The sequence below is a fragment of the Bufo bufo genome, chromosome 6 (assembly GCF_905171765.1).
Source record: "Bufo bufo chromosome 6, aBufBuf1.1, whole genome shotgun sequence".
Classification (NCBI taxonomy): Eukaryota; Metazoa; Chordata; class Amphibia; order Anura; family Bufonidae; genus Bufo; species Bufo bufo.
The window spans coordinates 60471063-60496184 of record NC_053394.1 but is presented as its reverse complement, the minus strand read 5'-3'; the positions used below and the strand labels follow the sequence as shown (position 1 = coordinate 60496184).

The following is a 25122-nucleotide window of genomic DNA, read 5'->3' as shown; positions in this document are numbered from 1 at the left end:
TATTATCTGTATGCGGTGCCCGGGCATTTTGGTAGGCATAATAGGGGTTAGATAACCCCTTTGACCCTTAGGATACCGGAGTTTTTTTCCTTTTTTTCAATTTTCATTTTTCTTCCCTATCTTCCTTGAGCCATAACTTTTTTATTTTTCCATTCACATAGCTGCATGAGGGCTTATTTTTTGCAGAACAAGTTGTACTTTAATATGGCATACAATGTAGTGGTAAGCGGGCAAACAATTCCAAATGGAGTGGAATTGGCAAATGGGGATGTGGTGGGGGAGTGGCCAGGACAGGAGGTGGGAGGGACCAGGTGTGGGTAGTGGGTGGAGTTAGGGGGCCCAATTCAGATTTTTGCTATGGGGCCCAATGATTTCTATGTACGCCCCTGTCTGTAGCATTTATGTATGGACAGCAGAACTTATCATACTACCTAACACCCTGCACTGGAACCTACCAGCTACACTATATCACGATCTAACCTACCCTGACTATCTCCCACTAACTATCTGTATTATATATATAAGCTAACTAACTATCTAATGTAATTAAACAGTAAAGCACAGAGTACAGCAATGACACTGCTGTCTCTCTCAGAACTCCATAAAACTACAGAAAATGGCTGCTGGGGAGGTTCTTATATAGAAAGGGGTAGGCAACTTTCCTATTGGTTGCTAGGGATGTTGCTAAGCTCAGACAAAGACACTGCAGCCTTCTCATTGGCCCACAAGCAAGAAGGGAGGTTACTGATGAAAAGAAAATCTAGAATATTCGAGAATACGAATATACAGTATAGCACTATATTCAAAATCTTCGCAAATTCTCGAAGTGGCGATATTCACGATTAACATTAGTGATTTGAATATTCGCGCCCAACACTAGTGTTTTGTTTGCGAATATTCTAATTGCGAATTTTTATCGTGAATATTGGCACTTCGAGAATATCTAGAATATAGTGCTATATCTTCGTAATCGTGAATATTCTAGATTTTTTTTCATCAGTACCCATGATCCCTCATTGCTTCTTGCTTGTGGGCCAATGAGAAGGCTGCAATATCTTAGACTTTAGGAGTAGTGTTGATCGAAAATTTTTGTATTTTGAATTTTCCGATTTGCCGATTTTTGCAATCAAGAAAATAATGACTGGAGATCACAAATTCTCGAATTTGCAAATATATGACGAATATTCTCTGGACACACATCATTATATATGTGGAGTTGGTGCTGTAAGTATTCGATGAGACACCGTGAAAAGTTTTCGCTAATGCTGGGTTTTACTGGTAATATTCTACACGCAGGACATGCATTTCAATTAAAGATGAAGGAGACGGAACATCCAGAATCTTTTCTGCAATCGGCTGCAATATTAAAGGAATACCATCAGTGAAAACTTCAAATATAGGAGATGATAATGAAACAGAATGGAAAAAGCTAAGACACAGCTGAACCCAAACTTGAACTGAAAAGTCTGCTGGTTCAACTTTTTGTCTAAAATGTATGCCTTCATTTTCAAGCAGATAGTTATAGATAAAATGCACAAAAAGCTGACATTTTGCCATGTGTGCCATTTAAGCGCGGCTTAATGGGCAGACAACATATATTCATGGGATGAAGCAGCAGAAAAAGTGGGTGCTATTGAAGGGAATATATAATTATTGGAAAGTTTTTTTTTTTTTCCTTTCATAGACATTCATACCCAGAGCACAGGTATATGCCAAACATGTCTGATAGATGTAGAACTCTGGGATATGCACCTATCTCCAGATCAGGAATCCCGGTTGGGCTCAGTGATCACGTACCGTTCCTGTAAAGGTCAAGGTCACTGCAATATTGTAATAGGTTCCTATTAAAGGGGTGTCCGGTTTGCATTTACATCCTTTAAAATAATCATTTATGAAGGCAGCTGTAATTTTGTAATGTATTTTTTTTTCCTTTTATTGCTCCTATGTCCCGTTCTGGGCTGTGGTCACATGACCATGACCATGCAGCTCTTTCTTGTTTCCTGTGATGATATTTTCATGGGCGGGGCAGTGATAGTGGAGTGTCTATATAACTATCTGGGTGGGAGGAGCTATAAACTAGCTAGGCGTTGTTAGGGGCGGTGCTGGAGCTGGTGCAGAGAAAGGAGAAGTGCATCATGGGTTTGGTTGGAAATAGCAACAGGAAGTTTTACATACATAATGGAAACAAACCAGAGCAATTTGTTTACATGGTGAAAATGGGTCTGGAGAGTACAAATTGAAAAAAAAAAAGAGCATGGAGAAGTACTGTAGACAAGGTAAGCAACTACATGAGTATATTTGTTAAAAACCATAGTAATTTCAGAAAACCCCTTTAAGGTCAATGCACTAATAATTTCTTCCTAAATTTATGGATTATTTCTTAAAAACTGTTTTCACTTATTAACCTACTGTATTGTCCAAATCTAACCGTAATAAAGGTGTCATCCTATACGATGTCCTGCTATGAAATTGCCCTTTAACGAAGGCCTTGACATGGTTGATTATATAAATAATTTTTAATTGGCTTTCCACTTTTAAAGGTCACCCAATATTTACAGCCATATTATTAGCCATTTTTCCTGTGCTGCAGATCACTTGTTTTTGAAGGTTAAACAAGTTATAATTTTATTCATTTTTTCAGAGTCCGTGCACATTTATTCTGTATTATTTGATCCTCACTACTCACTAAATTTTCATTGTTGCACTTGTACTCAAGCAGCATGCAGCCATGAGTAATATTTCTAATGCAGTATATTACTGAAGTCTCAAGTGCTCCTTAAGGGCCTTTTGTTATTTTTCTTCCATTTATTTAAATGAAAAGCTGTTCTACCTTTCTGATTTTCTGCATGATTAAACTGCCTTTAGCTAAATTCACAAAAAAGCCAATCATTTAAGTAAGAAATAATTTCTAGATTAGGTGTAAATGTGATTAGTATCATGTCATTATAATTTCCAATAATTAGCAGAGTTGATTTAGCGCTGCACCATAGGCATATGGGTACATTATGCAGTGTCCACCTGTGGCCAAACATGCGGTTGTGATACTGGCTCAGCAGAACCAATTAAAACAGTGCAGCATAAAATACTGCTACCCACTCCACAATATGTATCATTGTTCTGAGGACTGCAATACAGTTGAATTCAGGAGCGATGGTCAGGTGCATATGTGCTTGATTCTCCTACATAAATTAATGCTGAGAGGCTGAGAGCAACAGATCATTATGTACCTGGCTGATGGCCATGAGGAGGTCTTGGGTGGCCCTTTTTTTCCAGGGCCAGTTTAAGTTCCCAGCCTGCCCCTTCACATGGAATGCCCAATGTTTGAGCCACAGGCCCCCGAAGAGTGGAACAGAGAATGGAAGTGGTAGTGGCTCTGGCTGCAATAATTTTTCACTATGGCAATCACAGGGAACACCCTTTCGTTTCACACCCTAATGTTGGGTCCCCTGCCTGATGTTAGTTGGGGTGCCCTTGGTGTTGTGATTTTGATGTGGGTGTAAGCCAGGAGATGTAGGGGCAGGGGCCAGTGAATGGTGGTGCAGTTAGTAACCAGGTCAGTTGTAGAACATAAACAAGTCTTTTTTTTTTTACCAAAGTTAAAGTGGGAGTTGTAGTACATATGTGTTGAGAGGTCCAGGAGCCTGTAGGTGGAGGAAAAGAACAATCTGTGGTGTCAACTATTATTTACACTTGTAGAATGACCTACTCCACAGGTTGGTGTCAGCACTGTGAGGGAAACTATTCAAACTTGGTGGAAGGGTTTGGAGAGAGATATTGAGAAGCAAGTCAGAGGTCTCATTTCTAAGTGGGCAATATACAACAGGCAGAAGGCAGGAGGGGCTTCATTGGATGATATATGTAAACAGCGCTTGTGGTGCTCATTCAGTATGATACAAAAGAAGTATGGAAAGGAGGCTTTTGATGCTTTCAGCACATATCAAGGGAGCATTATCCTTTATACATAGGGAATTACCATTGGGGTACTCACCTAAGATAGTAGTAAACTAAGATACATGCGAGACTGGGAAAAGCATCTGAGATGGGAATTTGGTAAACGTGAATGGGATCAGGCTATTGACTGGACCTGTAAGAACCAGATTGCAGTAATTAAGAAAATACACATGCACTTATAATCTCTCCACTAAAGATGAGTAGATTTAGCTCACGGAACACATCATTTTGTTAGAAAGTTTGTGGACTATACACAGACTTGTTCCACATGTTTTGGACATGTGAGGAGATCAAAGGTTTTTAGGATTATATCTTTGGGTTGATCTCTAAAATTGGAGAATGGGAGGTGTTCCCTTCAACAGAGGTGGCTCTTTTAATGTTGATTGTCTGCAACAGGGCAGGGAGTGGGTATCTATGGTATTTGCATTCTAGATGACGATAGGAGCTCTTTATTGTCATGCTAGAAATGCATCTGGTTCCAGAGAAAATACTTACGCTCAATATGAGTCAGGACTCGGTAGTCCCAAAAGGCAATTTATCAAGATAGATAGAAACCTTGGACTACGGCAAAGTCATTGATCGGTAGCTACATGCCCCTGGAGTGAGCATAATTTTTTTCTCTTCTTTTTCTGTTTCTCATCTTTAGGATAGTAGGTTGATGATTAATAAGGATTCTTAAATTGTCTGTGGTACATGTGATTTAATACTGTTGTAATATACAATTATATTTAAAAAAGTTTGCCATGTTAGTTTTTTTTTTTACTTACGAGTGAGCGACTTCTTCACTGCGACCCTTCTTGTGTCCTGTATGGGGACCATCTACGATACTTTGACAAGATCGCAAAAAATTAACCTACTGTAATTTTATTTTTTATGTTCACCAGAACATAGACTGGGAGCAGCTACTGTCACATAATAATACAGAGGATAAATGGGAGAGCTTCAAATCCACATTGAGTAATTGCACTACAAAATGTATCCCTTTAGGTAACAACAAGTATAAACGGCTAAAATTAAACCCCCCATGGTATACAGCTACTGTAAAAAGAGCAATAAAAGACAAAAAGAGGGCATTTAAAAAATACAAATCTGAGGGGTCAGCTGTAGCGTTTGAAGATTACAAAGGGCTTAATAAAATCTGCAAAAAGGAGATAAAATGAGCAAAGATACAAATCGAACAGCAGGTAGCAAAAGAAAGCAAAAGAAATCCCAAAAGGTTTTTAAATATATAAGTGCTAAAAAAAATAGGTCTGGGCAGGTAATGGTAAAGTCACTGAAGATAAGAAAAAGGCCGAGTTTCTAAATAGGTTTTTTAGCTCTGTATATACAAAAGAAGAGAAAGGAGCTGATATCTGTGGCGCCGGGGTTGTTAGTACATCCAGTGATATACTCAATTGGCTAACTGTAGATATGGTCCAAGAGAAGTTAAATAGGTTAAATGTGACCAAAACTCCGGGTCCAGATGGATTACACCCAAGAATGCTTAAAGAGCTCTGTTCAGTCATTGCTGTGCCCCTGTTTATAATTTTTAAGGATTCTCTAGGGACTGGTACAGTGCCAAGTGATTGGCGCAAGGCAAACGTGGTCAAGGCAAACGTGGTGCCCATATTCAAAAAAGGATCAAGGTCCTCAACAGGTAATTATAGACCAGTTAGTTTAACTTCTGTTGTGGGAAAAATGTTTGAAGGAATATTAAGGGACCATATACAGGAGTATGTGACTATAAATAATATTATAAGTGATAACCAGCATGGGTTTACCAAGGACAGAAGTTGTCAGACTAACCTGATTTGTTTTTATGAGGAGGTGAGTAGTAGCCTGGACAGAGGGGCAGCTGTGGATGTAGTGTTTCTGGATTTTGCAAAGGTTTTTGATACTGTCCATCATAGACGCTTAACCTCTTCAGGACACAAGGCGTACCGGTACGTCCTGTGTATTTCCGATCACCGTCGCCCAGCGGGCGGTGATCGGAACCCGGTACCTGCTAAAATCATTGAGCAGGCACCTTGGCTAAATGCGCGGGGGGGTCCCATGAAACCACAGGTCAATTCAAACTTGCGGTTTGCGGCTTTACCTGCGGATTGCGGCGGCCATCAGGTCCCCATGCGGCTGTAGGGGGGACCCGATGGCATGGAAGGCAGCCCGATCCATGAAGTATTGGAATGCATTTTAAAGAATTAGACCCCCAAAAGTTCAAGTACCAAAGTGGGAAAAAAATTAAGCGAAAAAAAAAGTTGAAAAAAGAAAGTTTTCCCCTCAAAAAAATCAAAAGTTTCAAGTAACAATAAAAAAAACGTCATTTTCCCCAAAAAAAAAAAAAAAAATTGTTAAAAAATAGGGGAAAAAAAAAAAGTATACATATTAGGTATCGCCGCATCCGTATCGACCCTGCTCTATAAACATATCACATGACCTAACCCCTCAGATGAACACCGTAAAAAATAAAAAATAAAAACTGTGCTAAATAAACCATTTTTTTGTCACCTTACATCACAAAAAGTACAACAGCAAGCAATCAAAAAGGCGTTTGCCCACCAAAATAGTACTAATCTAACCATCATCTCATCCCGCAAAAAATGAGACCTTACCTAACATAATTGCCCAAAAACTGAAAAAACTATGGCTCTCAGAAAATACTACACTAAAACATGTTTTTTTTTTTTTAAATGATATTATTGTGTAAAACTTACATAAATGAAAAAAAGTATACATATTTGGTATTGCCGCATCCGTATCAACCGTTTCTATAAAAATATCACATGACCTAACCCCTCAGATGAACACCGTAAAAAATTTTAAATAAAAACTGCTAAATAAACCATTTTTTGTCACCTTACATCACAAAAAGTGTAATAGCAAGCGATCAAAAAGTCACACGCACCCCAAAATAGTGCCAATAAAACCGTCATCTCATCACGCAAAAATCATACCCTACCCAAGGTAATCTCCCAAAAACTGAAAAAATTATGTCTCTCAGACTATGTAAACACTAAAACATGATTTTTTTGTTTAAAAAAAGAAATCATTGTGTAAAACTTACATAAATAAAAAAAAGAATACATATTAGGCAACCTGGTCTATAAAAATATCACATGATTTAACCAGTCAGAGGAATGTTGTAAATAACAAAAAATAAAAACGGTGCCAAAACAGCTATTTCTTGTTACCTTGCCTCACAAAAAGTGTAATATAGAGCAACCAAAAATCATATGTACCCTAAATTAGTACCAACAATACTGCCAACCTATCCCGTAGTTTCTAAAATGGGGTCACTTTTTTGGAGTTTCTACTCTAGGGGTGCATCAGGGGGGGCTTCAAATGGGACATGGTGTAAAAAAAAACAGTCCAGCAAAATCTGCCTTCCAAAAACCGTATGGCATTCCTTTCCTTCTGCGCCCTGCTGTGTGCCCGTACAGCAGTTTAAGACCACATATGGGGTGTTTCTGTAAACTTCATATTGAGTTTTGTTTGGCTGTAACCCTTGCTTTGTTACTGGGAAAAATGGATTAAAATGGGAAATTTGCCAAAGAATTGAAATTCTGAAATTTCATCTCCATTTGCCAATAACTCTTGTGGCACAACTAAAGGGTTAACGACGTTTGTAAAATCAGTTTTGAATACCTTGAGGGGTGTAGTTTCTTAGATGGGGTCACCTTTATGGAGTTTCTACTCTAGGGGTGCATCAGGGGGGCTTCAAATGGGACATGGTGTAAAGAAAAACAGTCCAGCAAAACCTGCCTTCCAAAAACCGTATGGCATTCATTTCCTTCTGCGCCCTGCCGTGTGCCCGTACGACCACATATGGAGTGTTTCTGTAAACTACAGAATCAGGGCCATAAATAATTTTTTAATAGAAAATCTGCCAAAAAAGTGCAATTTTGAAATTGTATCTCTCTTTTCCATTAATTCTTGTGGAACACCTAAAGGGTTAACAAAGTTTGTAAAATCTGTTTTGAATACCTTGAGGGGTGTAGTTTATAGAATGGGGTCATTTTTGGGTGGTTTCTATTATGTAAGCCTTGCAAAGTGACTTCAGACCTGAACTGGTCCCTAAAAATTGGGTTTTTGAAAATTTCTGAAAAATTTCAGATTTGCAAAAAATGGCCTGGTCCTTAAGGTGAAATAAGGCTGTGGTGTCCTGAAGGGGCTAATAAGTATAATAAGGTCTATTGGTTTGGAAAATATAGTTTGTAATTGGATTGAAAACTGGCTGAAGGACCGCGTCCAGAGAGTTGTGGTCAATGATTCCTATTCAGAATGGTCCTGGGTTATAAGTGGTGTACCCCAAGGCTCAGTGCTGGGCCCTTTATTATTTAATTTATTTATTAATGATATTGAGGACGGGATTAATAGCACCATTTCTATTTTTGCAGATGATACTAAGCTGTGTAGAACTGTACGGTCTATGGAATATGTCCACAAACTACAAGCTGACTTGAACACTCTGAGTGATTGGGCATCAACTTGGCAAATGAGGTTCAATGTGGACAAATGTAAAGTTATGCATCTTGGTAGTAACAATCTCTGTGCTTCATATGTCCTAGGTGATGTAGCACTAGGAGAGTCACTTATAGAGAAGGATTTGGGTGTCCTTGTGGATTGTAGATTAAATGATAGTATACAATGTCAATCAGCTGCTTCTAAGGCCACCAGGATATTGTCATGCATTAAATGAGGCATGGACTCGCGGGGCAGAGAGGTAATACTACCACTTTACAAAGCGCTGGTGTGGCTTCATCTGGAATATGCAGTCCAGTTCTGGGCACCAGTACATAGAAAGGATGCACTGCAGCTGGAAAAAGTACAGAGGAGAGCGACTAAAATTATAAGGGGCATGGAGTGTCTTAGTTATGAAGAAAGATGAAAAAAAATGAATTTATTTAGTTTTGAGAAGAGACGTCTAAGGGGGGACATGATTAACCTGTACAAGTATATAAATGGGTCATACAAAAAATACGGCGAAAAGCTGTTCCATGTAAAATGTGCTCAAAAGACAAGGGGGCACTGCCTCCGACTGAAGAAGAAAAAGTTCAGTCTCCAGAAGCGTCAAAGCTTCTTTACTGTAAGAACTGTGACTCTGTGGAATAGACTTCCTCAGGTTGTGGTCACAGCAGGAACAGTGGACAGTTTCAAAAAGGGTTTAGACAAATTCTTAAAAGTAAAAAACATAAATGCTTATGAAAACGTGTAGAAATCTGAGTCTCACTTCCTTCTGGGATTCGCGTCCCCATCTATCCCTTGGTTGAACTTGATGGACGTTTGCCTTTTTTCAACAGTATTAACTATGTAACTATGTAACCATTCCCTTAAAGGGGCTGTGAAAGAATTCAAGGGGGTGTTTTGGAAAACCCTCTTACTGGGCTGAACCTCTAAAGGAAAGATTAGTTAACTGCTTCTTGGGGCCAGCTCCATGTTCCATTTCCTCCAGGCCTGCAATGCTCCTCTGGGATCCCTCAGTGACAACATCTGGTTTGACATTGCCAGTGCCCGGCTTTCTTTTACTTCATGACAAATTGTCACATGACATTGGGGAGCCGGTCACCGCCAGTTATTGGCTGTGGTAATGTCAAACTGGATGTTGACAACAAGGGAGCCAAGAGGAGCATCGCAGGCCTGGAGTAAAAGAAACTGGCAGCCAGCGATTGGAAGCAGGTCGGTCAGCTTTCCTTCAGAGGTCCAGTCCAGTAGGAGGGCTTGCCAAAACTCCCCCCCTTCTTGCACAACCCCTTTAAGTATAACAAACCCATTCTACTAATCTGTAAAATAACACACTCAACTGACTGTAACTTGCTGCCATTCATTTTCTATCACACGCTTTACCACATATCAGTTTTGAAAAGCTCCAACATAAATATATTTAAGGGCAATCACCAGTGATTGTCCTGTCTCATAAGTGTAGTTAATTGCGTGAAATTGCAAACCTCTTCTCTAAGCCCACGGGGATTATAATTGGAGCAGATTCATAGAGAATCCATTCTATTTGAGACGTTATCCGGGCATTGGTGAATTTCTCTACGACAAGGAGAACAGGTTACAAAACATTCGATTTTTATAACATTGCTGTTCTTAGGTGTATTTATTTTTTTCACTTCAGGTTCAGCAAGATTGTTCTGCCAGCTTCAATCCGCCTCTCTCTTCATCATGCGTCCATGTGTCTCCATATGCGTGTCAGAGACGGACTCCGCTGCAAGACATCAACAGAATATTCACGGTAATAATTATTGGCTACATGGTCATCAAAGCTGCCTGCTAAAAATAATGATATAGCAGGCAGCGGAGTGGAAAAAAAGCGAACTCAGGGGTCAGGTTTATACTGGTGAAATAGAATTTCATTGTGATTTTCTAAGCCACGTCTCAGCTGTGACTGGTACTGGCAGAAATATTCCATTTAATTGCATAAGGCTTATCTGGGCAGGATTTTAAAAACACTTGGGAATCAATAGCGAAAATGATTTCTGCATTGTTCCACTACGTTGTTATTATTCTACAGTCATATAAAATTTGATATTTGCTTGTCCCTAATCTTATTGTAATCATTCCAACATGTCAACTTTTGAAATGACATTTAAATTCAAGCCATAGAACGATTTTCCCCCACCCAGTGGTTTTTCTGCATCCTGATGGGCTTCAAAACCATAGGTAATGTTCGACTGTAGCAACATGGAATGGTGTTCCTTGTCAAACGTATACTTATTACAGCTATCTGGATCATTTTACAGTTATTGAGTGCTTGCAGAAGGCAATGGTTCAGCCACTGATAATCTGGAAGATTACTACTTTAAGACGTCCTGGTGTTCAGGCTTCTGAAAGACTGTGGATAAGTAGTCGTACTTGCTATGCAAAGCTGGGACATGTTCTGCGTTGCGGGATATTGAGGTCACAGCACGCATGATTTGCTTTGCAAATAAAAACAGATTTATGGGGACAAGACCAATTTTCCTATTCTCTAGTAAATGCACCCAGAGCCATTTATATTATTATCGGGTTGTACATTAGATGCTTTATGTTGGCACATGATAGACCCGCCGAGTAGGAGTTCAAGGCAACGGCAAGCAATCGTCCTGTGGCCATAACACCTCATCAAAGAATTTGATGCTGCTATCTTCTAAGCAATTTAGCATTTATATATGATGTAAAATTTAATTACAGACATAAAAGGGCAATTTATTCCAGCCTTTGTGAGCTCCTTGGTATATTTTGTTCTTTCAATAAACTGATTTTGTTTAATTCTAATGTATTGTGCGGACCATGTTACATTATAATGAGCGGCATTGATTTCCGACAGCTTGACTCATTACTGTGCTGTACCTTTTTAGTAAAACCAGCGCGAGCACTTGAAAAAAGCCATGCAATAAGTGGATGACTTGGAAAATAGTAGATTACTGCTGACAATTCTTGCCAAATTATAATTGCAATGACTGTAAAGGCAATATACTGTATACACAGTACATCTGATCTCGTATGTGATGCATCGTTTGGATATTTCATCGAGAACTGACATATTCTAACTCCCTTTGGTCCATCACCAAAATACTGAGCGGGACTTGGGCAAATCAGTAGACAGTCAATGTAACTTTAATAACTAAGGCAAGCAGAAACTATCAAGGCAAATAAAATCTACGGATACAAAATGAGGGCCGGACTGGGATTATGAAGCAGCCCTGGCACACAAACCGTACCAACCCGCATATGAGATAGTGTGAAAAAAAAAGAAAAGCGCAAGAAAGAAATGCCTAATTACTTGGTCAGGGACATACGTTACTCACCCCAACAGCAACACATGCTGAAACCAGGCTGCAGGGGCGTGTGAGTGGCAGGATGATATAAGGCTACTTTCACACCTGCGTTTAGGTCGGATCCGTCTGGTATGTGCCCAGACGGATCCGCACCTATAATGCAAACGCTTAGATCCGTTCAGAACGGATCCGTTTGCATTACCATGAACAAAAAAAATAAAAATAATAATAATTTTTTTTTTTTTCATGATAATGCAAACGGATCCGTTTTGACTTTACATTGAAAGTCAATGGGAGACGGATCCGTTTGAAAATTGAGCCATACTGTGTCAACTTCAAACGGATCCGTCCCCATTGACTTACATTGTAAGTCTGGACGGATCCGTTTGCCTCCGCACGGCCAGGCGGACACCCGAACGCTGCAAGCTGCGTTCAGGGGTCCGCCTGCTGAGCGGAGCGGAGGACAAACGGTGCCAGACTGATACATTCTGAGCGGATCCGCATCCATTCAGAATGCATTAGGGCTGGACGGATCCGTTCGGGGCCGCTTGTGAGAGCCTTCAAACGGAACTCACAAGCGGAGCCCCGAACGCTAGTGTGAAAGTAGCCTTAGTAGTTGCAGTACTCACAGTTTTGACCGTCCCTGGGATTCAGTGATGGGAAGGGTGCACCTTTTCTTCCCTATGGGGACACTCCGGGTTTGAGGTCATCCTGATGACGGTTGAGGTGCCTTTGGTTTTGATAGTTTTGAGGTGCAAGGAAGGGTCCTGGTTGTCGTGATGCCAACACTTTCTAGTGTAGTGTTTGTGCAGGAAGTAATAATGAGGCAGTGGTGCAAAAAAACTGTTCTTTACTGAAGAATTCAAATGCAAACATATCAGGATGGATCTTATCATGCAATTGACTGGCAGTTGTTCACAAAATGCACTTTCCACAGATGTTATAGGTTTCACGGCTGCACAGGTAGTTAATAGGCCACAATGTCTCTTTAAAGTAGTCTTCCTTACTCTGTATTTCACTAGCTGACTCTGACATAAGCTTCCAGACATAGGTGTATAATTTAGATAATATGATGCAACTAGAAGCCAGTCACTTCATGGGAGGGAAACTCTTCGGAACCTATTTTGAACAGGTTGGGGTACTTACAGTACACATCCACAAAACCTACCCTTTCTCACAGTGGGCCAAACTGTTATTTGGTATGCTCAGACACTCCTGAAAATCAATGCCATAGAGTCAAAAAGTCCTTCTAGACAGGTTATCTCTACTGAGCTTTCTCTACACCTCCTTCTTTAAAAGGGTTGTCCGAGCTATTTTTACTTATGGTAATGTGACTTATAACTTACTTAAAAATACATTTGTAATTTATGCAGTGTTTCTGCATGGCCGATGTGGATCACGTGACCCCTGACGTCATCCACCAGGCTCCTGTGATGATGTCTCGTGTACAGGCTTATCCCTGCCTTAGGGTGTGGCCCAGCTCTGTACATGAAACGTCAGAGCTTGTGTGCCTGCCCTCCTCTCCCTGCCTCTGGCTGCCGGCCGGCTCCTGTGAGGGATCGCACATGCGTGATTCCTACCAGTGTCGGCAGCCATGTGAAATCATTACTGCAGACAGATACTGCCAATCAGTCACCAACCCCCCCCCCCACGTAAATTGATGCTCTTGAGGGAATATATATAGATGATCATCTATATATATAGAATATATATATAGATGATATATATAGATATATACAGTATGTATATATGTATATAGAGAGATAGATCAGTAAACATATATCTCTATATACATATATACAGATGATATATATATATATAGATATATATATATAGATATAGATCAGTAAATATATATCTCTATAAACATATATCGATGATATATGTGTGTGTATATATATATATATGGACTTGGGAAGGGTTCTGTGAGAGGACCGAAACGTTGTCTTTTTTGACATGTGTGAATAAATTGCACATTTTTTACTTGAAGGAGTGCTGCGGATTTTCTTTATCCATTGATTCCGTCCTACATCGAGGGACTACCGCGGGCACCCATACAATTACAGCTGTATCTGAAGGAGTGCTGCCTGACCTTCTCCATGAATGTATATATATATGTATATAGAGATCTATATTTACTGATCTATATCTCTATATACATATATACACTGCCTGTCCAAAAAAAGTAGCCACCAAAAACATAAAGGTCGAATTCGCTGTGGCATTGTTTCGATAAGCTTCTGCAATGTCACAAGATTTATTAGCATCCAGTGTTGCATTCATTTTTCACCAAGATCTTGCATTGATGATGGTAGAGTTTGACCACTGCGCAAAGGCTTCTCCAGCACATCCCAAAATTTCACAATTTGAGCCAGATGAATCCTGGCATTGTCATCTTAGAATATGCCCATGCCATCAGGGAAGAACAAATCTATTGATGGAATAACCTGGTCACTCAGTATGTTCAGGAAGTTAGCTGACCTCATTCTTGGAGCACATATTGTTGCTGAACCTAGACCTGACCAACTGCAGCAACCCCAGATCATAGCACTGCCCCCACAGGCTGGTACAGTAGGCACTAGGCATGATGGGTGCATCACTTTATCTGCTTCTCTTCTTACCCTGATGCGCCCATCACTCTGGAACAGGGTAAATCTTGACTCATCAGACCATATGACCTTCTTCCATTGCTCCAGAGTCCAAATGTTTATGCTCCCTAGCAAATTGAAGCCTTTTTTTCTGGTTTGCCTCACTGATTAGTGGTTTTCTTACAACTATACAGCTGTTCAGTCCCAATCCCTTGAGTTCCCTTCGCATTGTGCGTGTGGAAATGCTCTTACTTTCACTACTAAACATAGCCCTGATTTCTACTGTTGTTTTTCTTTGATTTGATTTACCAAACATTTTAGAGATCACCGATCACGATCATTCAGGATTTTTTTTCCTGCTACATTTCTTCCTCGAATACGATGGGTCCCCACTATCCTTCCAGTTTTTAATAATGTGTTGGACAGTTCTTAACCCAATTTTAGTAGTTTCTGCAATCTCCTTAGGGCTCTTTCACACCTGCGTTCTTGTCTTCCGGCATAGAGTTCCGTCGTCTGGGCTCTATGCCGGAAGAATCCTGATCAGGATTATCCTAATGCATTCTGAATGGAGAGAAATCCGTTCAGGATGCATCAGGATGTCTTCAGTTCCGGAACGGAACGTTTTTTGGCCGGAGAAAATACTGCAGCATGCTGCGCTTTTTGCTCCGGCCAAAAATCCGGAACACTTGCCGCAAGGCCGGATCCGGAATTAATGCCCATTGGAAGGCATTGATCCGGATCCGGCCTTAAGCTAAACGTCGTTTCGGCGCATTGCCGGAGCCGACATTTAGCTTTTTCAGAGTGGTTACCATGGCTGCCGGGACGCTAAAGTCCTGGCAGCCATGGTAAAGTGTAGCGGGGAGCGGGGGAGCCGCATACTTACCGTCCGTGCGGCTCCCGGGGCGCTCCAGAGTGACGTCAGGGCGCCCCAAGCGCATGGATCACGTGATCGCATGGATCACGTCATCCATGCGCATGGGGCGCTCTGACGTCATTCTGGAGCGCCCCGGGAGCTGCACGGACTGTAAGTATACTGCTCCCCCGCTCCCCGCTCCTACTATGGCAACCAGGACTTTAATAGCGTCCTGGCTGCCATAGTACCACTGAACGCATTTGGAAGTACCACTGAACGCATTTGCTTTCAGTACACTTGCGTTTTTCCGGATCCGGCGGGCACCTCCGGCAACGGAAGTGCACGCCGGATCCCAACAACGCAAGTGTGAAAGAGGCCTTAGGGTACTTTCACACTAGCATTTTTTTTTTTTCCGGCGCTGAGTTCCGTCCTAGGGGCTCAAATCCGGAAAAGAACTGATCAGTTTTATCCTAATGCATTCTGAATGGAGAGTAATCCATTCAGGATGCATCAGGATGTCTTCAGTTCAGTCTTTTTGACTAATCAGGCTTTTCAGAAAACCGTAGCATGTTGTATTTTTACCTCCGGCCAAAAATCCTGAACACTTTGACTGAACGCCGGATCCGGTTTTTTCCCATTGACTTGCATTAAAGCCGGATACGGCGCCGTGTGTTCAGTCAAACCGGATCCGGCTTTTGCATGTTAAACCCGAAAAATTTGAAAAAAAAGTTAAAGTCCATAAATGGCGGATCCGTTTTTTCCAATGCATTTTTTCATTGTGATCAAAATCCTGATCAGGATTCAAATGTAATCTGTTTTCACACGTTTTTCCGGATCCGGCGGGCAGTTCCGGTGTCGGAATTGAACGCCGGATTTAAACAACGCTAGTGTGAAAGTAGCCTTAGATGTTTTCTCTGCTTGATGCATGCCAATGATTTGACCCTTCTCAAACAGACTAACATCTTTTCCACGACACCGAGATGTGTCTTTCGACATGGTTGTTTAAGAAATGAGAAGCAACTCATTGCATCAGTTGGGGTTAAATAACTTGTTGCCAGCTGAAAGATAATCGCCCATGCAGTAATTATCCAATAGGAGGCTCATAACGATTTTCTTAGTTAAATCCAGGTGGCAACTTTTTTTTGGGACAGGCAGTGTATCTATATATATCATCTGTATATATGTATAAAGAGATATATATTTACTAATCTATATCTCTATATACATATATCGATGATATATATATATATATATAGAGAGAGATATAGATCAGTAAATAAATATCTCTATATACATATATCAATGATATATAGATATACATGTATATAGAGATATAGATCAGTAAATCTCTCTCTCTCTCTCTCTCTCTATATATATATATATATATATAATCAATATATGTATATACAGATAGATCAGTAAATATATATCTCTATATACATATATCGATGATATGTATATAGACATATATATTTTCTGATCTACAGTACAGACCAAAAGTTTGGACACACCTTCTCATTCAAAGAGTTTTCTTTATTTTCATGACTATGAAGGCATCAAAACTATGAATTAACACATGTGGAATTATATACATAACAAACAAGTGTGAAACAACTGAAAATATGTCAAATTCTAGGTTCTTCAAAGTAGCCACCTTTTGCTTTGATTACTGCTTTGCACACTCTTGGCATTCTCTTGATGAGCTTTAAGAGGTAGTCCCCTGAAATGGTCTTCCAACAGTCTTGAAGGAGTTCCCAGAGATGCTTAGCACTTGTTGGCCCTTCTGCCTTCACTCTGCGGTCCAGCTCACCCCAAACCATCTCGATTGGGTTCAGGTCCGGTGACTGTGGAGGCCAGGTCATCTGGCGCAGCACCCCATCACTCTCCTTCATGGTCAAATAGCCCTTACTTTCAAAGTTTTCCCAATTTTTCGGCTGACTGACCTTGATTTCTTAAAGTAATGATGGCCACTCGTTTTTCTTTACTTAGCTGCTTTTTTCTTGCCATAATACAAATTCTAACAGTCTATTCAGTAGGACTATCAGCTGTGTATCCACCTGACTTCTCCTCAACGCCACTGATGGTCCCAACCCCATTTATAAGGCAAGAAATCACACTTATTAAACCTGACAGGGCACACCTGTGAAGTGAAAACCATTTCAGGGGACTACCTCTTGAAGCTCATCAAGAGAATGCCAAGAGTGTGCAAAGCAGTAACCAAAGCAAAAGGTGGCTACTTTGAAGAACCTAGAATATGACATATTTTCAGTTGTTTCACACTTGTTTGTTATGTATATAATTCCACATGTGTTAATTCATAGTTTTGATGCCTTCAGTGTGAATCTACAATTTTCATAGTCATGAAAATAAAGAAAACTCTTTGAATGAGAAGGTGTGTCCAAACTTTTGGTCTGTACTGTATATAGAGATATATATTTTCTGATCTATATCTGTGTGAGCTAGGAGATGATCATGTGATCAGTGTTTGCATGCAAGGTTAGGTTGTGCAGAGCAAGCACTGCAGTGCAGGGGGCGGGGAAGGGTAGATTATTCACGCCCACAAATATTCATGAGGCAGAGCTCAGGCATGGTTGGTACACGCCCCCACAGCTTTGCTGCAGCATGTAAACAAAGCATGAATAACAGAACTATGCACTATAGGTGTAAGAAATCAAGCTAAACTACTGTATATGTAAGTCCTGATGAGTTTTATAATGTTATTTTTTTCATTACTCGGATAACCCTTTTAAACCTGGTTTGCTTCTGTAGATGTTCTGAACCTGTCCTGGTCTTGGTTAGGTAGGTTTTTGTCAGCACTACATCTTTGCATCTCTTCTCTTTGTTCTGACTCCATGAGACTCATTAGACTAAATTCTGATTTCTGACTAGAATGTTCCTCCCTCTCTATATATAGAGGGTGATACCAACACCATCTAGTGGTGGCTGTGGATATGGCCTGTTATTACTATATATATATATATATATAGATATAATCGTGTGAGTACGGATGGGTGGCGCATGCACGCACCATGTTTCTTGCCTCCGAACCAGATCTCGTGGTTTTCCAGCTCCTGGTGAGACTTGACTATGGACTACAAAGAGATTTTTAATTTTTTTTTTATGCACAATTGATTTTTTCTGTACACTTGATTAATTCACTAATGATGATCATACCACTTTATGGATTTTATGAACTAGATAACTCAAAACAAATGATGACTTTTTGTAATCATGTCACAAATTGAAGAGACACTTTATAATCATGCATTTTTAAAAATTTTTAACTGTAATCATGTTTTATTTGATTTGTTTGATAATCATGCAATTATGTTACACGTGATTGACACCAGTATTTATATATCCTATATGGCACATGTTATCACAGCTTGACAAAGGCTCCATTGAGTAGAGCTGAAACGTTGCTGCTAGATGGGTTAATAAACCATCCACTTTTTTTCAATCAACATATTCTAAACCCTATAACTTTTCATATTTACATCTATGAAGCTGTATGAGGACTCTATTTTTGCAGGGCGATCTGTATTTTTTAATGATACCATTTTGGGATGTGTATGACTTTTTAATCACTTTTAATTACATTTTTTGAGAGTAACAGTGACCAAAAATCAGCAAATCACCCATTTTTACTTACTACAGTCCTCGGGGCCCACCTACCAGTCATAATTTGAGATAATCCCACAGAATGAATAGCTTTGGTAAATCCTGATACATTGAAACTAATTATATCACCTGCTCAATACTAAGGAAATCCTGAAAACCTGACCTTTAGGTGGCCTCTGAGGACTGGAGTTGAGGGACACTGCCGTACAGGATAAACACTTTTATATTTTAATAGTTTGCATGTTTTGCAACACAACAATACTAATCACCTTTACATTTTTTGTGAAAGGGGGTGATTAGAATTTTTATACCTTTCTGACTTTATACATTTTTTATAAACTTTTTTTTTACTTTTTGTTTTTTTACATTTATTGTTAATCCCTCTAAGGGACTTTAACATCTCATGTCTGCTTCTGCTATAGACAGCAGTGATTTATCATTGAAGTCTATGGGAGAATCACTATGTTCCTTTTAAACCCCGCCACAGGCATCGCTTGATAGGAACTTACAGTATCTATGACAGGCCTCGGAGCCTTCAGAAGGTCTAAGGCTGCCATAGCAACCAAACTGCTGAGTGGTCATCATCTTAAAAGATCCAACATCTGCCGTACAAGGGGTTCATTTTCTGACCTTTCTTCCAGAGTAACAGTATAGAAGCAATGAGGCTGGTTGTGACTGGAATGTTTGGGCTTCTGAGAGAATCTAGCCCTGCCCTCACATCATTCTAAGTACTAATATTGTCCACCAAAACAACCCTTACTCTAAATTCAACACACATACTGTTCTGTTACTGTATTGTTAGATGGTTTAGGACCTGTGATGACATCATCACAGGTCCCTGAGCACTCTTAACATTGGAACTGCACTTCTATCAGTGTTGTGTCCTGTACTCCAAGGTGGGTAAGGACCTGTTATGATGTTATCATGGGTCCTTGAGCGCTCCTAACCTTGGAAGTGCACAGTGCAGTTCATTTACTCAGAGGGGTTAAAGGTGGTAAGAACCTGTGATGATGATGTCATCACAGGTCCTTGAGCTGTCATATACTTAGAACTGCACTCATATTGCAGGATTTGTATCATGAGTGCAGTTCCTGTTTATTTATGTCAGAAAGGCCTGTACAAAATCGTATAACAATATCATGCTAAGGGTGGTGCATGTATGCAGGGAAGTGGGCAACAGTGAACTCTAGTGCAAACAGGAAGCCACAAGGTGATATATTGTTCTATTTTTTTTTATAAAAGAGGTAAACATTTATGCCAAAGTTGGCCCAGTTTACTGGATATATTAAAATACTTTATTTACTTAACTTTATTAACTTAACTTTCAGATATACATTCTATATTTGTCACCATCAAGCGATGGCGGCAAATATATTGGAGTAGCAACAAAAATTGAATCTCTCATCCTTCACTTAGTCATTTTTACTCCTTCTGGATCTTTATCTTGCAGTGAAAATTTAGGAAAGACGTAGATTAAATACAGCCGTGATTATTTACCAAATACTTTCTTTCATTTATCATTTTAATATGTACGTGTGTTTTCTAAGGCTTTGAATATTTTACGCTACACTGCCAAGATAATTTATACTTTCTTAGTTGGCATCAAGGATTTAGATTTTACACATGAATCACTGCCAATTACCAATATTACCTGTAACTATAGCATTCTGCTTGGCACATGGATGTTTTATGTGTACTTCTCTGATTTGATCTATTCTCTATAAATGCCATGTTTTGTTACTTTACACAAGCAATAATATACGTTTTGTCCTATTATGTGTATCAAGGATCCTATATGCATTATAATAATAATAATAGTTATTTATATAGTGCCACCATATTCTGCAGCACTTTTTAATTCACTTTATAATACAGAAGAGCAAAGTCAGCTGAACCAGCCATTTTTGGCTAGACCATCTATCTGATGTGTATGGGGATGTTTCACGTAAAAAAGGATCATGCATTTCTTATTTCAATATCTGATCCTTTTCTTCTTAACAGAGATAAGTTGCCACTGGAGGTGTTGTTGAGGTGGTGGCCTGTGTCCACCTCTGCCACGCTCTCCAGAACTGGCACGGGTGGAGTGCTGCATTTCTCACCCGACCCTGTATCCTGCTTTACCTGTGATCTGGATTCGCGGGTCCTTTTCTGCCATCTGCTGTGGCCCAGGCCGCTGGAGCTCCAGGTACCAGCTGCTCTTCTCCACTGTTGCAGGTTTAGGCCTCATGCACACAGCCGTTGTTTGGGCCCGCATCCGAGCCGCCATTTTGGCGGCTCGGATGTGGACCCATTCACTTCAATGGGGCCGCAAAAGATGCGGACAGCACTCCGTGTGCTGTCCGCATCTGTTACTCCGTTCCGTGGCCCCGCTAAAAAAATATAACATGTCCTATTCTTGTCCGCGCTTTGTGGACAAGAATAGGCATTTATATTGAAGGCTGTCCGTGCCGTTCCGCAAAACACACCACGGTCGTGTGCATGAGGCCTTAGGTCTGCACTCATCTGCCAACCCTGCTCCTTAGGCAGCCTATGGCTGGCTATTCCTGGCTATTTAACCCCTTCTACCCCAGACCTGTTTTCACCTTCCTGCCCTGCCCATGTGTCAATTTATGTGATAATAATTTTGGAACGCTTTTACTTATCCAAGCCATTCTGAGACTTTTTTCTCTGACATATTGTACTTCATGACAGTGGTAAATGTGAGTCAATATGATTCACTTTTTATTTATCAAAAAAATCAAAAATTTACCAAAAATTTTGAAAAATTCACAATTTTCTAAATTTGAATTTCTCTACTTTTAAGACACTTAGTAATACCTCATAAAATTGTTATCAGTCAACATTCCCCATATGTCTACTTTATGTTGGTATCATTTTGTAAATGTCTTTTTATTTTTTTAGGCACCAATTCAGTTATAAAGTGATTTTGAAGGGCTTACGTAATGAAAATCACCCATAAATGATCCTATTTTAGAAACTACACCACTCAAATTATTCAAAACTGATGTTACAAACTTTGTTAACCCTTTAGGCGTTCCACAAGAATTAAAGGAAAATAGAGGTGAAATTTCAAATTTTATTTTTTTGGGCAGATTTTTCATGTTGATCAATTTTTTTTCTTGCAACACAGCAAGGATTACAGTGCCCCCTTAACAGTGACATCCACAGTGCCCCCTTAACAGTGACATGCACAGTGCCCCCATAACAGTGACACCCACAGCAGCCCCATAAGTGACAACCACAGTGCCCTATAACAGTGACATCCACAAAACTCCCATTACAGCGACATCCAGAGAATCCCCAGTGCCATCTAGATTGCTTCCAGCGCCAGAGTGTCCCCAGTGCCATCCAGAGTGCCCCCAATACTATTTACAGTGCCCCCAGTGACATCCACAGCATAGCAATCAGCCTCTGTGACTCATGCACAGCGCTTACATTGCACTGTGAACGAGTCAGTACAGACAACACAGAGAAGGCTGTACACTCAGAAAACGGCAGGTGGTCCCAGCGCATGTGCACTAGTGTGCAGACGTCGGGACCAGGTAAGGCTGGCAGGAGGTTGTGATGTCAGTGATGACGCACCGTCTCCTGCTCCAGAGAGGAAAAAAAGAAGACTGCGAGTGACCGGAAGAGCAGAAAAAGGCTGAAGGAGCGATCACATGACAGTAAAGAGGATCCAAAACAACGCTGCTGATCCTGGGGGTTAAGTATTACTGTAATGTTCTTCCCTCCACAGGTAATTTTAATGGGCTAAATTTCAAGTAGGGGCCAGAGAACCCCTTTAAGGCACCTTTACTAGTGGGAGGGTGCCTGAGCTTGGCTTCCTAGTTTCTAGTTATCGGTGAATGTGCAATTATCTTTCTGACTACCCATGTACTCCTTCCTGACTACCGACTCTGACTCTCCCCTTCCTGCCCTAACCTTTGACTGTTCCACGTATTACTCCATTTCCCCCCTGACTCGACCTTGGACTTGACTCTTGGATATGCTAGTACACTGCCTGCCCTGACCTCAACCCATCTCCAGACTATGCATATGGCCTGACCCTTTGGTGCTTCACACGGGTGGATTTGACCACCGTGGGTAAGCTGAAAACGACACCAGGACCATCTCAAGAGGTGGATCACCATCTGCAAAGACGCAATCTCTGTATAGAAGTTACAGGGTGCGGACCCATTCCCTTCAATGGGGCTGCAAAAGATGTCCTATTCTTGTCCGTTTTGCGGAGAAGAATAGGCATTTCTACAATGGGCCGCCTGTTCCGGACCGCAAAAAACAGAATTGTCGTGTGCATGAGGCCTATCTGTTTCTAAGATTTGAACATTGTTGTCATTAACCCCTTCCCGAACTGCACCGTAATAGCACTGCGCTGCGGGAAGTGACTTCCTGACCAGCGCCGTACTGCTACTGCGCGCTGATCGGGTGGGTGCTGGGGTCCAGCAGTCACTGACAGTGATGGCCAGTTCGCTGTGTTCGCCCGAGAACACATGCGGGCTGCCATCTTAAATCACAAGTTCGGCGATGCACAGGTAAGTCCTTACCTGTGCCTGCGCCGCGAGCCGGTACAGCCCGATGAAGGCCCCCGGTGGCTGTTCTCGAAACTGCCTGCTCCCGGTGACCGCATTTGTTTCAGACCGGCTCACGGAGCAGGCACAGGTAAGGGCTTACCTGTGCATCACCAGACTTGTGATTTAAGATGGCAGCCCGCATGTGTTCGCGGGCGAACACGGCATACTGGCCCATCACTAGTCACTGATAGCTGGGCCCCTGCTGTATGCGCTGGCATCGGTGAAAACACTGATGCTGGCGCATTAACCCTTGCTGTGCTGACTGACTACGGCATGTGTGGGGTGTGTGGAGAGAGATCGCTCCCTCCCAGTCCCCATCGGGTCTCTGTGCTGCGGTGACGAGGTCTGCCTTCCATGGGAGCCTGTGAGATCCAGCCCCCTGGATCTCACAGGTAAGCAGGCTGTAAGTGTATTACACTGAGTAATACACTTACAGCCAATGCATTACGATACAGATGTATTGTAATGCATTGCATAGGGGATCAGACCCCCAAAGGTTATAAAACAAAGTTAAAAAAGTGTTTTACATAATAAAAAAATAAATGTTCCAAGTAAAAAAAAACACCCTTTTCCCATAATTAAGTTATAATTAAGTTATAAAAAATTGCAAAAAATAGAAAAAAAATAACCATAGACATATGTCCGTATCGACTGGCTCTATAAAAATATCACATGATCCACCCCATCAGGTGAATGCTAAAAACTGTGCCAAAACAGCCAATTTTTGTCATCTTCCCTCACAAAAGTGTAATATCCAGTAATCAAAAAGTGATATGTCTCCCAAAATGTTACCAATCAAACTGTCATCTTATATCTCAAAAAATGAGACCCTACTTAAGACAATCGCCCAAAAAAGAAAAATAAATTTCTCTCAGAAAATGGCAACACTAAAACAAAATGTTATTCTTTTCAAAAATGCTTTTACTGTGTAAAACTTAACAAAAATGAAAATAATAGACACATTTGGTATCGCCGCATCCGTAACAACCTGCTCTATAAAAATATCACATAAAATGCCCCCCCAGGTGAATGCTGTAAAAATAAAAAATAAAATGTTCCAAAACAGCCATTTTCTGGTCACCTTGCCTCACAAAAAGTGTAATACCAAGTAATACCCAGTGTAAGGGTACTTTCACACTTGCATTGTGAAGATCCGACAGGCAGTTACGTCGCCGGATCTGCCTGCTGGATCCGGAAATCCGTGTGCCAACGCATAGCATTTGTAGACGGATCCGGATGCGGATCCATTTAACAAATGCATTTAAACACCGGATCTATCACTCTGGTGTCATCCGGAAAAAAGGATCCAGTATTTTTTTCTTTTGCGTTTTTAAATGTCTGCGCATGCGCAGATCGTAAAACCGGATCCGTTTTGCCGGAACACTTGGCGCCGGATCTGGCATTAATGCATTTCAATGTAAAATAATGCTGGATCTGGCATTCCGGAAAGTGTTCCGGAATTTTGGACTGAGAAAATACTGCTGTGGTATTTTCTCCGGCCAAATACCGTTAGAGTGACTGAACTGAAGTCATCCTGATGCATACTGAACGGATTACTCTCCATTCAGAATGCATTAGGATAAAACTGATCAGTTTTTTTCCGGTATTGAACTCCTAGGATGGAACGCAATACCGGAAAAGAATAACGCCAGTGTGAAAGTTAAGTGTTGATAAAGTCGTATATACCCCAAAATGGTACCAATAAAACCGTCACCTCATCCTACAAAAAAATGAACCTCCACATAAGACAATCTCCCAAAAAAAAACTAATGGCACCCGTAAACCAATTCATCAAAATCTGCGCT

The 25122-nt window shown here is 40.7% G+C and overlaps 1 protein-coding gene across 1 annotated transcript in view; it reads left to right on the top strand.

Moving 5' to 3' along the window:
* The window catches only part of DNTT (DNA nucleotidylexotransferase), a 599288-nt gene that overhangs the window by 77269 nt on the left and 496897 nt on the right, over positions 1-25122 (top strand). The window contains exon 3 of the mRNA XM_040438269.1: positions 10046-10162. Within this exon, the coding sequence (XP_040294203.1) occupies positions 10046-10162 (117 nt within the window). The remainder of the gene's footprint in view (positions 1-10045; positions 10163-25122) is intronic.